General features: G+C 41.4%; 2 protein-coding genes across 2 annotated transcripts; both read left to right on the top strand.

Annotated features, from left to right (window-relative positions):
* The first annotated feature begins 353 nt into the window (after positions 1-353).
* LOC122404231 lies at positions 354-2,144 on the top strand. Its single transcript, XM_043408159.1, has 3 exons — positions 354-677; positions 752-2,058; positions 2,114-2,144. The coding sequence occupies exons 1-3, from the start codon at positions 354-356 to the stop codon at positions 2,142-2,144; spliced, it is 1,662 nt and encodes a 553-aa protein (XP_043264094.1).
* A 5,380-nt stretch (positions 2,145-7,524) lies between these two features.
* LOC122404229 lies at positions 7,525-11,443 on the top strand. Its single transcript, XM_043408158.1, has 5 exons — positions 7,525-8,168; positions 8,262-10,782; positions 10,875-10,991; positions 11,153-11,167; positions 11,246-11,443. Exons 1-5 carry the CDS (start codon positions 7,723-7,725, stop codon positions 11,441-11,443), a joined length of 3,297 nt encoding a protein of 1,098 aa, XP_043264093.1. The 5' UTR covers positions 7,525-7,722.
* The last annotated feature ends 2,790 nt before the right edge of the window (positions 11,444-14,233 follow it).

The following is a 14,233-nucleotide window of genomic DNA, read 5'->3' as shown; positions in this document are numbered from 1 at the left end:
CTTTTTCAAACTTTGGCGATCATTTACAACCGTTCAAAAGTACAAAATATTATAACTATCGATGTTAGTATATTCAGGAATCTCTCCTCTATCTTTTAAGATTAATTGGAACTCTCTGATGTTTTTAATTTTCGCGTAATACCTTGCTTTTGCCCAAAATTATACGTTTTCACAAAAACTCGTGTTTTTCGAAAACTGAGGGTGATACAGCAATTCCATTTTCAGATTCGTGTTTAGGGTACAAAGCTCTACAAGAATCACCTAGTGGGTATTGAAAAACCGAAAAAAAAATTGAATTTGTAGAACAGTGAAATTGGCGACAAGAGCGTGAGCTTATGCTGCGCCAGATGGAGATGATGCGGGGAATGCAGTCCTTAAACGTGGCGCCAGGAACAATAGAACGAGGTAGCACCACTAAAAAGGTGGGCATCACTGTAATCGCGGATCTTCTGGACTATTTTGACGGAGACCGGGATCGCTATGAGAGATGGGAGAAACAGATAACTCTGCTCAGGACATCGTACGAGTTGGACGACTCCGAATGCCGAATCCTAATTGGCTCCCGATTAAAAGGGAGGGCTCTAGAATGGTTCCATTCGAAGCCGGAGTTCATTCAATTGACATTTGAAGAATGTATACAGGAGTTGCAGGCGATGTACCGCTACCAACCGAGCAAAGCAACAAGGAGGAGGAATTTTGAGCAAAGATCTGGAAAAAGGGAGAACCCTTTTGCGAATATTTCCACCACAAGGTAGTTCTGGCGAATCGAATCCCCATCGAGGACGAGGCAGAACTGGTGGATGAAATTATTGAGGGTATTCCCGATACTGTGCTACGGAACCAGGCACGCATTCAGAGGTTCCAAAATAAAAGCTCTGTGCTGGCTGCTTTTGAAAAGGTGGAGTTGCCAGCAGAGGTCAGACAAGGACGACGAGAGCAACCGAGGGACACCGAACCGTGGAAACGACCGCAGGGCCAGGTAGCAGCTTTGGAACCGCCGGTCGCAAGGTGCCATAACTGTGGGGCAAGAGGACACAGCGCCGCGGGATGCCCATTGAGGGCACAACGAACAAAGTGCTACGCGTGCCAGGAGTTCGGGCACATTGCCGTCAATTGTCCCAGGAGGTCATCAGCCGCAGCGGACAGCCATCCGTCCAATACGCCACAAACATCAAAGAATAACTATGCGAAAGTAGTTAACATTGGCGATTGTGAAATAATGGCACTTATCGATACCGGCAGTGATATTACACTGATGCGAGCGGCTGCTCACTCGGAGCTAGGTTTCCCACCACTACGACAAAATAAAATTAGTTTTTGCGGGATAGGATCATTAGCCAATAAAACGTTAGGGCAATTTAACACGAACATTTCGATAGATGACACTTCTTATCCGATAAATATCCATGTCGTTCCAGATTCTCTCATGCGGTACAATCTTTTGTTGGGGACAGATTTCCTGAAGACGATGGAGATTCGCATTAAAGGGGAAGTTATAGAGATCCGAGGATTGCGCGAGGCTAGCCCCGACGGTTCGGATGTCGCGGACGTGCTAAGAATAGACGTTGTTGCCGAGGAGAATATAGACACTTCTCATATAGCGGATGCGCAGCTTAAAAGCAGGGTAGAATATTTGGTAGAAAGCTACCGGCCGAATAGAAACCGCGAAGTCGGCGTCGAAATGTCGTTGGTTCTGAAGGACGAAGAGCCGGTATATCAAAGGGCGAGGCGGTTGTCCATATCGGAGCGCGAAATAGTTAATACTATAGTCCGAGAATGGTTACGGGACGGAATCATTCAACCTTCGTTGTCGGAGTACGCGAGCCCGGTAGTCCTGGTTAAGAAGAAGGATGGCACGCCCCGGCTTTGTGTCGATTACCGACAGTTAAACAGAAAGATAGTTCGAGACCGTTATCCGCTTCCCCTCATCGAGGACCAATTAGATTCTCTGCAAGATGCGAGGATATATACCACTTTAGACTTGAAAAATGGATTCTTCCACGTTCCGATTAGACCAGAGTCACAGAAATACACCGCTTTCATAGTCCCTGATGGGCAGTACGAATTTTTAAAAGTGCCACTTGGGCTTTGTAACTCTCCGTCCCTGTTTCAGAAATACATTAATGCCATATTCCGGAAATTAATACATAGAAAAATAGTTTTGATTTACCTTGATGATTTGCTAATTGTAGCTTCAGATTATGAGACCGCCGTTATTAATTTAGAAGCCGTATTAAAAGTCGCAAGTGAAGCCGGATTACATATTAACTGGAAAAAGAGTCAGTTTCTACAAAACAAAATAGAGTATCTTGGGTACATTATTGAAAACCGGACCGTACGACCGTCTGTGCGCAAGACCGAGGCTGTAGCGAAATTTCCGGAGCCAAAGACGATAAAACAAGTACAAAGCTTCTTGGGCCTTACAGGGTATTTTAGAAAGTTCATCCCGCAATACTCACTGATTGCTAGACCGCTCACGAACCTCTTGAGATCTGAGTATAAATTTCGCTTTGAGTCAGAAGAAACCAACGCATTTCGAGAGCTGAAACGGGCGCTTGTAGAAAAACCGGTGCTCCGATTGTTCGCGTTAGGCGCAGAAACGGAGTTACATACTGACGCTTCGAGTTTCGGGTTCGGCAGTATTTTACTCCAGCGTGATAGTGTCACTGGCGCGTTACATCCGATTTATTATGCCAGCGGAAAAAACCAATTCGGCGGAGGAGAAATACGCTAGTTATGAATTAGAGGTACTAGCGATAATAAAATCATTGCGAAGGTTTCGAGTATAACTGCTGGGGATCCCATTTAAGATTGTAACGGATTGCCAGGCGTTTGCGTTAACTATGCGGAAAAGAGACCTGTGTGTGCGCGTGGCGAGGTGGGCCCTATTGTTGGAGGAATTTCAATATACTATAGAACATCGTTCGGGTAAGAGCATGCTGCACGTGGATGCACTTAGCCGGTACCCCCGGCCGCAGTGTATGTTTGTGTGTGAGGACGAGGACAGCGTGACCGCGCGCTTGAAAAGGGCACAGGCCAAAAACGAGGACGTTGCAAGACTCACCCAAAGGATCGAGGCGGAACCGACGGACGAATATTGCATTCGGGGTGGCCTGATTACGATACAGAAGAGAATAATTGTGCGGATATCCGAGGTCAGATATCATTGTAGGATGGCCGAGTGTAGGAATGAATATGTCGGATGAATGTTTATTAACTAGTATGGCTGAGGAATGTTTCGAGTGGATCCTTTACAGAACGAACGCAGCGTGTTTTGGTAAGATTGGCCGAGGTGTGAAAGAAAAGTGTTTGGGACAGAGTACTTGAGATTATCGTGTGAACGGAGAGCGAGTGGCCACCCAGGGCTCGAGGCGAACGTGACCGAATGCGTCTTTCGAATGGCTGATGACTGCATCTAGGGTGAACGAAATAAAGTGAAAGAAAGAATGAAAGAAAGAGTGAAAGAAAATGAATGAGAGAATGAATATAAGCCGCAGGAAAAGCGCGCAGCGGGCAGAAGGTTTTTCCCGAGACACCAGAGAGTTCGAGTGACAAGTGTGTATAACCGCGTAGTAATCCTAAGTTTTTGTGACATAATAAATATTATTGTTTTATAAAAACCTTTCATTAATTGGTCTGATACCTCGACACCCATCCACGGGGAATTTATTACAAATAATTCCTACAGTAGTTATCAGAAAAAAAACGTGGCTTATTAAACGAGATGTCATATTTTCTGAAATGACCCGAAAGGTACTGTCCTCCGCTCACTTGAAGTCCCGCAAGACGGCACAGGGGCAAGGGGAGTCGGACCGCCCATTTATCTGTCTTGCTCACTTGCTCTCAGGCAGTCCACATGTGTGTGTAACTGCCGCGACGAATAGCGAGCTAGAGACCGATGTGTGCGTGGGAATACGTGTGCCCCTTCTACTTCTCCCGCATTCCTTCCGCGGGACTTCAAGTGAGCGGAGGACAGTACTTCCGATGCCGATGATGCAAAATTTTACGAAGACAGTATTAAAACTTTAATAAATAATAACAAACAAACTCATACTCAAACTCAAACTCAAACTCAAACCTTATTAAAGTCACAAGTTCAAGTAATTAGCGACACTATAAAAAATTTCAATAGTTCGTTACATTCCCTCCAAAGTTAGGAGAGAATAATGATTGATAAAATATAAGAAAAAATGAACTCAGTTACTGTACAAACTAATTCATTTATATCTCGCGACTTGAAAGGGAGTCCATAGTTAACCAACAAATTATTACCATTAACGTGTTAACGAACCAGACGAGCCGCGAATTCTCAAAATATATAGAAACTGCCACAACATAGTCTCACTGTTTATTATAACTCCTAAAACATTATACGAAGAACTAAAGAATTATAAAAATGAACACGAATTAGTTATGGAACCAAATTTCGGAAAATTTCCACTATTTTTACAAATTAACTAGGAGATAAATATACAAAAAGAATCAAATAAAGGAGGGGACCTATAGATTATTAAAAAATATAAACATATCACAACTATATCATTGTTGTTATTATTATATTTAACACATAATATTTTAGTTGCCTGACTCTTTATGCAAAAGTAACTGTTTGAAACTCATTGTTTAGCATACTCTTTAAATTTATATAATTAATGTTCTTGCATTCTAACTAAAAACTCCAAAACATTAAATAATGTGAGCAGCGCTACAGTTATGTACCACACTGTGTATTACCACAAAGGTTGTAAAACGTTTTCAAGAATATGAAACTGTTAAACCCGCACTATCACAAGCCCGCAGACTGCAAAAAATAATTTGCTATAATATATTACAATGGGTTCATGACTACGATAAGGAAATAGACAAAATCAACAGGGTATATTTATAGGAAATAGTTGAACGAAACATAATTAAAAAATGTCTTGAACAGTAAAGGGTTATTTATCTATGCTACAATTGAAATGAGTTTCAATACATGCGACAACTATGGATCAGACTGATTCAAGAGGTGTCCTAGATTCAAAAAATCCTATGTTTTTGTTCTTTCCTTTTTTTCAAAACCGAATCTCTTTGTACGACCAGATCGATTTAAATTTTACATTTCTCATTAAAATATTCCAATATGAAAAAGTCAAATTAATTTTCTTCGTGCTATAACATAGGCTCAACTACCCGGTTGAAACAATATGCAAATACAAAGAGATACTGTACTAGATCGTACGGTGAAATAGGAATAATTAAGTACTAAAAGTATTGCATTGACAGAGTTACGTACTATAGATGGATGAATAGAAGATTAGTTCTGAAAGGAACTGCGAGTTTTATTGGATCAAACGATGTGGTCAATCCTTCGTAAGGTCTGCCACTAAATGTAAGCCACAAAATGAAGGAGGATCTGTTGGGCGGGCGGTCCGTCGGAGGTGGGGGCGGGGTTGGGGGAGGGTCGCTTGGGGCGGTGCGGGGAGGGGGAGGGTCGGTAATTGGGGTGGTAATTAGTATCAACGGTCGGTAATTATTATCAATGGTCGGTAATTGGTATCAATGGTTGGTAATTATCAGAAAGAGGTAATTGTCAGATGTCGGTAAAAGGGGGGAAAGATATTTTTGCTATTTTTTATAAAATTTATATATTTAATCTTTTATTACAATTCAGTGAGAGTATAAATTATGTAATTACAAAATTAGATATATTTTTTATTTAATTATTAATAGCATCGTATAACATATTATCCACTGCAAATGTCAACAGCTCGCAATCCGCAGGAGAATTTTTATCATAATATTCACGAAGGATTTTGACGGCCTCATGTTTATGCGCAATACTGTTCCGTTTTAATATAGTTACAAATTGTTTATATTTCTCGCTGACATAGTGCGTATTTTGACACAGCCACGAATACGCGTGCTCGACACACAGTTCCAGTTCGAATAAAAATAATACAGTCGATGGTTTCATATACATGCAGGCATCATACAATTTCATTTGCACAAGGTTCATGCCACGCATTGTAACCACTGTAAGCACCAAATCACAAATCGTTAATGACGTTGGAGAAGGAGCTGATTTTACATGTTGTTCGATATCCTCGCGTTTCTGGATCAATGTCGTCCATGTCGAGTGTGGCAACAACAACACATTTCCTCGAGTATCGCCAAGAATAATTTCCACAGCGGACACAGGTCCTACCGCGATTCTAATATCCAGGTACTTGTATGCCGTGGATGTGAGGGCAAACCTCCTCCCCAGTATATAAGGCGTCGAACGTTGTTTATTGCTATCGCAACATATAGAAAAAGTATGTAAAGAATGAAAGGTAAGTAATAACGCTAAGGAAATGATGATAATAACACTTACTCGCGACTTATGCACACCGTTTCGCGAGAAATGTAGTAATTCATGTTTGTAGAATCCATAACGTTTCACGACGACGGCGACGGCGATACTATCAAAACGAGTGTGCAGCACATAAAAAAAATATGTGTATCATGCGAAGCGGGTGGGGCATAGTGCGGGGGGGAGAGGAATTTTTGATGTCACGTGTTCTTCTGCGAAAAGTGCAATGTTTGCAAATACCTTTTATATTACCATGAACACGTGCAAAAATGCAACCTCAGCAGAACGTATAACATTGACGAGCATTATGGGCGCGGGAAAGGAAATTAGATGCCTTTAAAATATGATATATTTATTAAAGCAACAAATGATTATAAAACATTACTTTTATGGATCCATGAATTGTGCGAGTTATTGAGTCTTAGCCATTTTACGTACACACTGTTCCCCTTCTTACGTAATACTTTTTCAACCAGATACACGTCGGAATTAGCAACTCGTTGCAACTCGCGAAAAGTGCAAGTTATGCAAAAGCGTTTACAGATTACCTTGAACACGTCCAAACTTGCAACTTCTACAAAGCATATAACATTGCAATCGACGACGGGGATTTCTTTAATATATCGGGAGCATCACCGAGAGCATCATCGGGACACAGATTTTGTAATATGTCGCAAGCATCACCGAGAGTATAATCGGGGCACAGATTTTTGTAATATATCGCAAGCATCATTGTGTACGGCAACGCAAAAACGGTAGTATGAGTCATCAAGAGCAGGAGCTGTACGAGCAGGCCGCTCAATTAAGGTCGAAGGATGAATACAATTTATGGGAACATCGATTTGATGATTATCTCAATTCGTTGGAGGAACGAAGTCGAATCAAGAGACCGCGACTCTCAATCGGTGAAAAACAATCGCTGATTGCTCGTATCGCTAGATTGGAAAGTCTGAAAGATTCGACACGCATTCGATTTGTACATGTGGGTGCTGGACACAGTGCAAGACTCAGATGGCGTGAAATTGATACGGCTTTCGTTAACCGTATATTGACCGGTGTGGTGATAAATTCTAACCACATAGAGCCCCGCAATTTTCTCGAAGATGCTAGGGACATTGTACTCAAATCATGTGTGGAACATTGTGCTGAAACATGACAGTGTAAAAATAAATACTATATTTAACGGTGAATTTGTGGCTGGTAATAAATGTGCAAACAAAAGTGTTAACACAAAAAATTGTGAACTGTTTCGCTTGTCTGACCTACGCGAATGGTATGATTTACGCGTCATCGAACCCATTCTAGCATCCTTAGACGAGTTTCAGGAACGCGATAGTGGGTGGGCGCTGTCGCGTATACTTAATTTAACTGTTAATGCAAATAAATTTATGCCGATGAAGGCAGGATGTACCATACAATTACCGCGTGAGATACAACTAAAGAAAGCTGTAATCAGCGTATGCTCGACGGACAATGCATGTTTCGCATGGTCAGTGGTGGCTGCTCTGCATCCAGCCAAAAATCACATATATCGGGCATCGACATATCCTCATTATACAACAGTGTTGAATATCCAGGATATTGAATTTCCAATGACTTTGAACCAAATTAAAAAGTTTGAACATGTTAACAACATCTCCATCAACGTCTATACCATTGAGAATAAGAAGGTGCTACCGATACGAGTCGCCGATAAGAAGATGGAGAGGCATGTCAATTTGTTGTATTTAGAAGGAGCAAACGGCGTGGGACATTTCGCATGGATCAAGAATTTATCTCGTCTCGTGAGCACGCAATTGAGTAAACATAATGGTCGAAAATACTTTTGTGATAGGTATGTATAAAATAAATTTTTTAAATATTTTTTCTTAGATAAAAATTATGTCTCTTATCGCAGATAAATCCAAAATTATGTCTCATATTGCAGATGCTTGCACTACTTTAGTTCAAATGAGAAGCTGGAAGCTCACACCATGGATTGTGAGAAGATGAATGATTGTGCAATCATATTACCAAATGATGATGGTAGGAAGTGGCTCAGCTTCAGCAACTACAGCAGGAAAGAGCGTGTTCCGTTTATCGTGTATGCCGATCTGGAATGCATCCTGGAGAAAACGGATACTGATCGAGAAGCGCCAAGATACACATACCAGCATCATCGTGTATTTAGTGTGGGATACTATGTGCGGTGCTCGTACGACGACTCGTTATCTACGTTTCAATATCGTCGCGATCCTGACTGCGTGTCATGGTTTGTGAGACAACTCAAAGATTTGTCGCATCGTGTAAAGTCCATTTTATCGACCAATGTACCCATGGAAAATTTGTCAACTGAACAATTGCAAAATTTTAATACTGCAGCACACTGTCACATATGTGAAAGACCGTTTGCACAAGATGACAAACGGGTACGCGATCATTGTCATTTGACCGGTCGGTACAGAGGCCCCGCACATTCAAATCACAATCTAAATTATAAAGACGCATTTGTCATCCCCGTGGTTTTTCACAATTTATCCGGTTATGATTCACATTTTATTATCAAGGAGATAGCCACGGCATTTGAGGGCGACGTCACTGTATTGCCGATAACAAAAGAGAAGTACATTTCATTTACAAAATACATTGAATGCACGGATGAAGAATGGAACTCGCGCAAGCGCATAAAATTGCAATTCATCGATTCGTTTAAATTTTTAAATACAAGTCTCGAGAAATTGGCATCTTTTCTTAGTAAAGATAAACTTCAAATTACACGGTCTGAGTTTCAAAAATTATCTACGGAAGATTTTGATTTATTGACACGGAAAGGGGTGTTCCCGTACGAGTACATTGACTGTGTCGAAAAGTTGGAGCAATCATGTTTGCCATCGCGCAATTCATTTTACAGTTCCTTGACTGGCGATACAGTATCCGAAAATGACTACGAACACGCCGTCAACGTGTGGACGCGGTTCTCCATTCAAACGCTCGGCGAGTATAGCGATTTGTATCTAAAGACTGATGTCTTGCTGTTGGCAGATATTTTTGAAAATTTTCGCAATAGTTGCGTCACAAGTTACGGACTCGATCCCGCGCACTATTATACTCTGCCAGGTTTTACGTGGGATGCCATGCTGAAGCATACACGTATCAATTTCGAACTTCTTACCGATATCGACATGGTCCTATTCATCGAACGTGGTATACGCGGTGGTTTAAGTCAATGTTCCAACAGACGCGCACGAGCCAACAACAAGTACATGCAGTCGTACGATGCATCGCAACCGTCGTCATATTTAATGTATTTCGATGTAAATAATTTGTACGGCTGGGCAATGTGTCAGCCATTGCCATACGCCAATTTTCAGTGGGTCAACAACAAAGATATAGATGTAATGGCCATAGCGTTAGACTCAACGATGGGGTATATTTTGGAAGTCGATCTGGAGTATCCACAACATCTGCATGAGGCACACACAGATTTACCGTTCTGCCCAACGCGCGATAAACCGCCCGGCAAGCGCCAGGAAAAGCTCCTCGCGACTCTATACGATAAGAATCGTTACGTAATACATTACCGCAATCTGCAGCAATGTATTCTTCACGGCCTTCGCGTAACTGAAGTTCACCGCGTATTACAGTTTTCACAATCGCCATGGCTTCGCGATTACATCGAACTAAATACAAAGTTTAGAACTCTTGCCACAAATGATTTTGAGAAAAATTTATACAAGTTAATGAACAATGCAGTGTTTGGTAAAACTATGGAGAATGTGCGCAATCATGTAGATGTAAAATTAGTAACAAAATGGGAAGGGAGATATGGTGCGGCGGCATTGATCGCTAAACCAAATTTTCACAGTCGCAGCATATTTTCGGAAAACTTAGTTGCAATCGAGCTGCGCAAACTGTCCGTAAAATTGAACAAACCAATCTATGTGGGTATGTGTATACTAGATATATCTAAGGTTTGTTTGTATGAATTCCATCACGACTACATGTTACCCACACATAGCGATAAATGTAAAATTATGTACACCGATACAGACAGTTTAATTTATCACATCGAGTGTGACAATATTTATGAACTTATGATACGTGACATTGCCCGATTTGACACGAGCGATTATCCCTCAGATAATCGATATGGTATTCCGCTTGTCAATAAGAAGATACCAGGTTTAATGAAAGACGAAAATAATGGTGCGATTATGACCGAATTTGTTGGACTGAGAGCAAAGATGTACGCCATGCAAGTCGATGGCAAGAACGATACGAAGAAGGTGAAAGGTGTCAAGAGTAATGTTGTAGCACGAACTATAACATACGATGATTATGTGCAATGTTTGATGGGCGAGGTTGAAAAGATTTGCCACCAATCGTGTATAAGATCCACGTTGCATGAAGTGTACACGATATCAGAAACAAAAATTGCTCTGAGTCCGCACGACGACAAACGATATATTGTACCATATTCAACCGAGACCTTACCATGGGGGCATTATAAAATACCGTCTTAGGCGCACCAGTATACATATGTTTTGTAACTCAAACACAGACCTCGGTAACATTGTCTCACGATGATGCTCTCGATTGCGAAGAACGCAAAATTTGCAGAATGCTGTGGGAGAAGCTTGGAGCATGCAATTCTACTAACGTTAGCAGATACAAGCGAGTACCACCGCTGTTCCTAAGAAGACCAAGTCCTCCCCCCACCTGAATAATTTACTATATAAACCGTTGTACAACCAGCCCGCGTCATTTTTTTTTCAAAAAGTGTATCTGTGAAAAAACGTAAAAGTAAAAAACAAGTGAGGAGTGAAAAAATGGTTGCAGATAGATGGGACCTCGGTATGTAAGCAGATAGAATTTATTTTTTATCAAAATAGTCCAACATAATATTCTAATATGAACATTCTCATCCCACAGCCGGAATCATCACCTATGATGATCGACACATCAGCAATACATATGCGGAGGCGGTGCTGCCTACAGATGTATACCACCTCATCAGACAACGCACCTGTTTGCGGGGAGGCATGTGTTGGAAAGACACCGATGAGGGAGTTCGAATATGCGAAGGGTGTTTTCATACACTTCCGCCACGGGAAGCTGCGGAATACATAAGAGAGCCCGTGCATCTGCTAGTGGCGGGCTATGCACGGGCCCATGCCCTAGCCACCTGTAGGCTATGCCACAGCCGCATGTATTCGAGGGGTAATTTTGAGAATTGTGTAACGTGCGTTACAGCAGTATTACATACCCCGCCCATGGCAATACCAGCGTGTCCAATCATTGTATGTGATTATTAATATATTTTTTCCATTATAAACATATATGCAATAAAAAACAATTTATATACATGGTACTATGATCAATGTCACCACACCGCATCTCCCCCATCCCTCATCACACATCTCATTTCATTAACTATATAAATTTTTTTTGAAGCTTGCAAAACGTTAAAAAGATTCGTAAGATGTATTCCGAAAGTTCATAATTTTACAAAATTGCTACGAAGGAGGGGGGAAAGAAATTAGATGTCTTTTGAAATCTAATGTTTCTCTGCTCTACTTTCAAAGCAATATTTATCGGGCATGATTGCATACATTTTCCATAGTTTTACCAAAGATCGAAATGTATTATCGCTATCAAGTTCTTCTAAACGACCCGATATCTTCATATACAGCATCCATGGTCTCGATTGGCACATGTTCCTCCACCAAATCTACCAACCAGTCTCGTTTTTGGGATCCTTTCACATATACGAGAGTACTTGGATCGTCACCCACAACTGCCGCTGTAATCAATTGTTTTGCTTCGTGGTGTGGAACGAAACCATCCTCATTCCATGACAATCCATGGACGTTCTTCGTCACCCAAGCAGCCTGGGATTTATCGGCTACAGACAACGCACTCCAAGTAAATGGTCTTTGGAATATATAGTGTGCGATAATGCTTCCTTTTCTCAGCACTGCAACTTCCTTTACGACAAACTTGTCGTTGTGGAAGAATCCTTGTATGTCAACAAACGTTGGTACCATCGCAACAATATCTTTGAAACTATACCGCAATATGATGTGCCCAGCTCTTAAATACTACAGATACTGCTGATGCTGCAATTTATGTGATTCTGTGCACAACGTTGGACAGTGGACAGTATTCGACGACACGATCATGCAAAATAAGACAATACGCGGTAGTATTTGTTGGTACGTTTTCTTTACAATCAAATTCTATTCGCACATCTACGGTTGCGCTCTTGATTGATTCGTTCTGTCGCGAGCAATCGATTACTACAAATGGTCCATACAACGAAAAGTTGTCTCTGTTGCAAAGCGTTTCGTAACAGTCGTATCCGTAATAAGCTTTACGAAAACGTGCATACATATCAAAAAGAATAGCATATCTGTTTTTATCAAAATCGAGATTCAAGTCATCGTATGGATAAAAGTCAGAGTTTAGATAAAGTTTCACGTTGGTCAAGTTACATGCATCGAAGTTGCTCGCATCTTGAGACATGATGTTCTTTCGACCAGTCTGCAGCGCAAAAATTACATATCGCGGTTTCTCCAGCTGAGTTGCAGTTTTAACGGCCCACGAATGTTTAGTTGTACTTTGCAATAATGGGTACTCGTACAGGTCCCACGAACGAAAACTCATGCTTAGGTATTGCCCGCTTTCCAAAATCCGCAACATCGATAGTTTATTCGTATCGTTCAGTATAATGCGAGGCATTCGCCACTGTATCTTTAGTAATTCGATCTCTGGCTCCAGCGCGGAATTTGCAACGACGCTGTTGTTATCGCTGCGAGCGCGTATAAGAATGAGCTCATGACGAGCATTGATTACTATACGCTTGTAATCTTCGCAAAAACCCAACAACATGTTTAGCGGTACGCAAAAGTTAAAGTAACCTGTCGGTATGTTTGATTGTGTGACCCATCCTGCATTCCGTAAAATTAACGATTTATCAAATGTTGAGGACACGAAGGTTTTGATGGTACTTGTTATTCCAACGTTTCTGTTACGATCGATCTCCACACCATTGAGTTCATATCGAATTTCATCAAACATAAACGCAACACAATTATTTCCGAGATATGCTTCCAACTCCTTGTTTGGCTTCTTTACTGTGAATCTTCCTTCAACGTATAGAAAGCTCTCGCTTGGCAACGTGCATAAATCCTGCTGTTGTATAGGTATTCGTATCTCATCGCTGTGTCCAAACGTTGTGTTGGCGTATGGGTTGTACGTATGAGTCTCCATCTTGACGATGCTGTCGTCAAAGATCGGTTTGCCTCCAATGTTTAAGATATTAGCCATTTCGTACAACAAAACCCAACGATTTCAGAAATTCAATATTCGATGCGGTGAGTTTCGCGGGTGATCGAATTGCCTTCTCGCCTGATGGTTTTAGACAGTCAATATTCGATACAGTGAGGTGCGCCGACGATTGAATTGTCTTCTCTTTGTTTTCACGTGTTGTCTGTTTCACCTGCTCCGCTTCGTTCAGCACAAGCATCTCCTACTACAGCCGTTGTCTCCGTACATGCAGTCGAACGGTGATCTGTTCCCCTCGAAAATCGAGCAATTGACCGTCTTGATCCGCAACGCGAATCGTTAAATCCGAAATGCTTCGCGCAGTGATTGGGAGGTAAATGATCTGTGCTGGTCTTTCCGATATCTTATATCCAGGTGGAACGGTAGGCGAAAACTCATGTATCGTGTGCACGCACTTGTTATTGCTGTAAGCACCAGCCGTCACGTTGCATTCAATGCGAATAATTTATAATAGCAAAGTGTGGGTTCCTTGGCAGTTTCAAGGAACTCAAATGGTTACAACAAACTATGAAAAACTACCTTTTCGAAACAAAGTTAGGGGTGTGGTTTGTGTTTCACTCGATCTACCGTTCA

This window comes from Colletes gigas, unplaced genomic scaffold (genome assembly GCF_013123115.1).
Source record: "Colletes gigas isolate AHSC1104 unplaced genomic scaffold, ASM1312311v1 Colletes_gigas_Sc00131, whole genome shotgun sequence".
NCBI lineage: Eukaryota > Metazoa > Arthropoda > Insecta > Hymenoptera > Colletidae > Colletes > Colletes gigas.
The sequence above is the reverse complement of the archived record's forward strand: the minus strand, read 5'-3'. Positions and strand labels throughout refer to the sequence as shown.

Bases quoted from the DNA above. Each gene is read 5' to 3' on its own strand.
- LOC122404229 (XM_043408158.1), top strand. From the start codon at position 7,723: ATGCCGATGAAGGCAGGATGTACCATACAATTACCGCGTGAGATACAA. The intron at 8,169-8,261 runs GTATGTATAAAA...CTCATATTGCAG, and splicing joins CGAAAATACTTTTGTGATAG to ATGCTTGCACTACTTTAGTT. The intron at 10,783-10,874 runs GTACCATATTCA...ACTCAAACACAG, and splicing joins ACGACGACAAACGATATATT to ACCTCGGTAACATTGTCTCA.
- LOC122404231 (XM_043408159.1), top strand. From the start codon at position 354: ATGATGCGGGGAATGCAGTCCTTAAACGTGGCGCCAGGAACAATAGAA. The intron at 678-751 runs GCAACAAGGAGG...TTCCACCACAAG, and splicing joins ACCGCTACCAACCGAGCAAA to GTAGTTCTGGCGAATCGAAT. The intron at 2,059-2,113 runs GTACGAATTTTT...TCCCTGTTTCAG, and splicing joins TTCATAGTCCCTGATGGGCA to AAATACATTAATGCCATATT.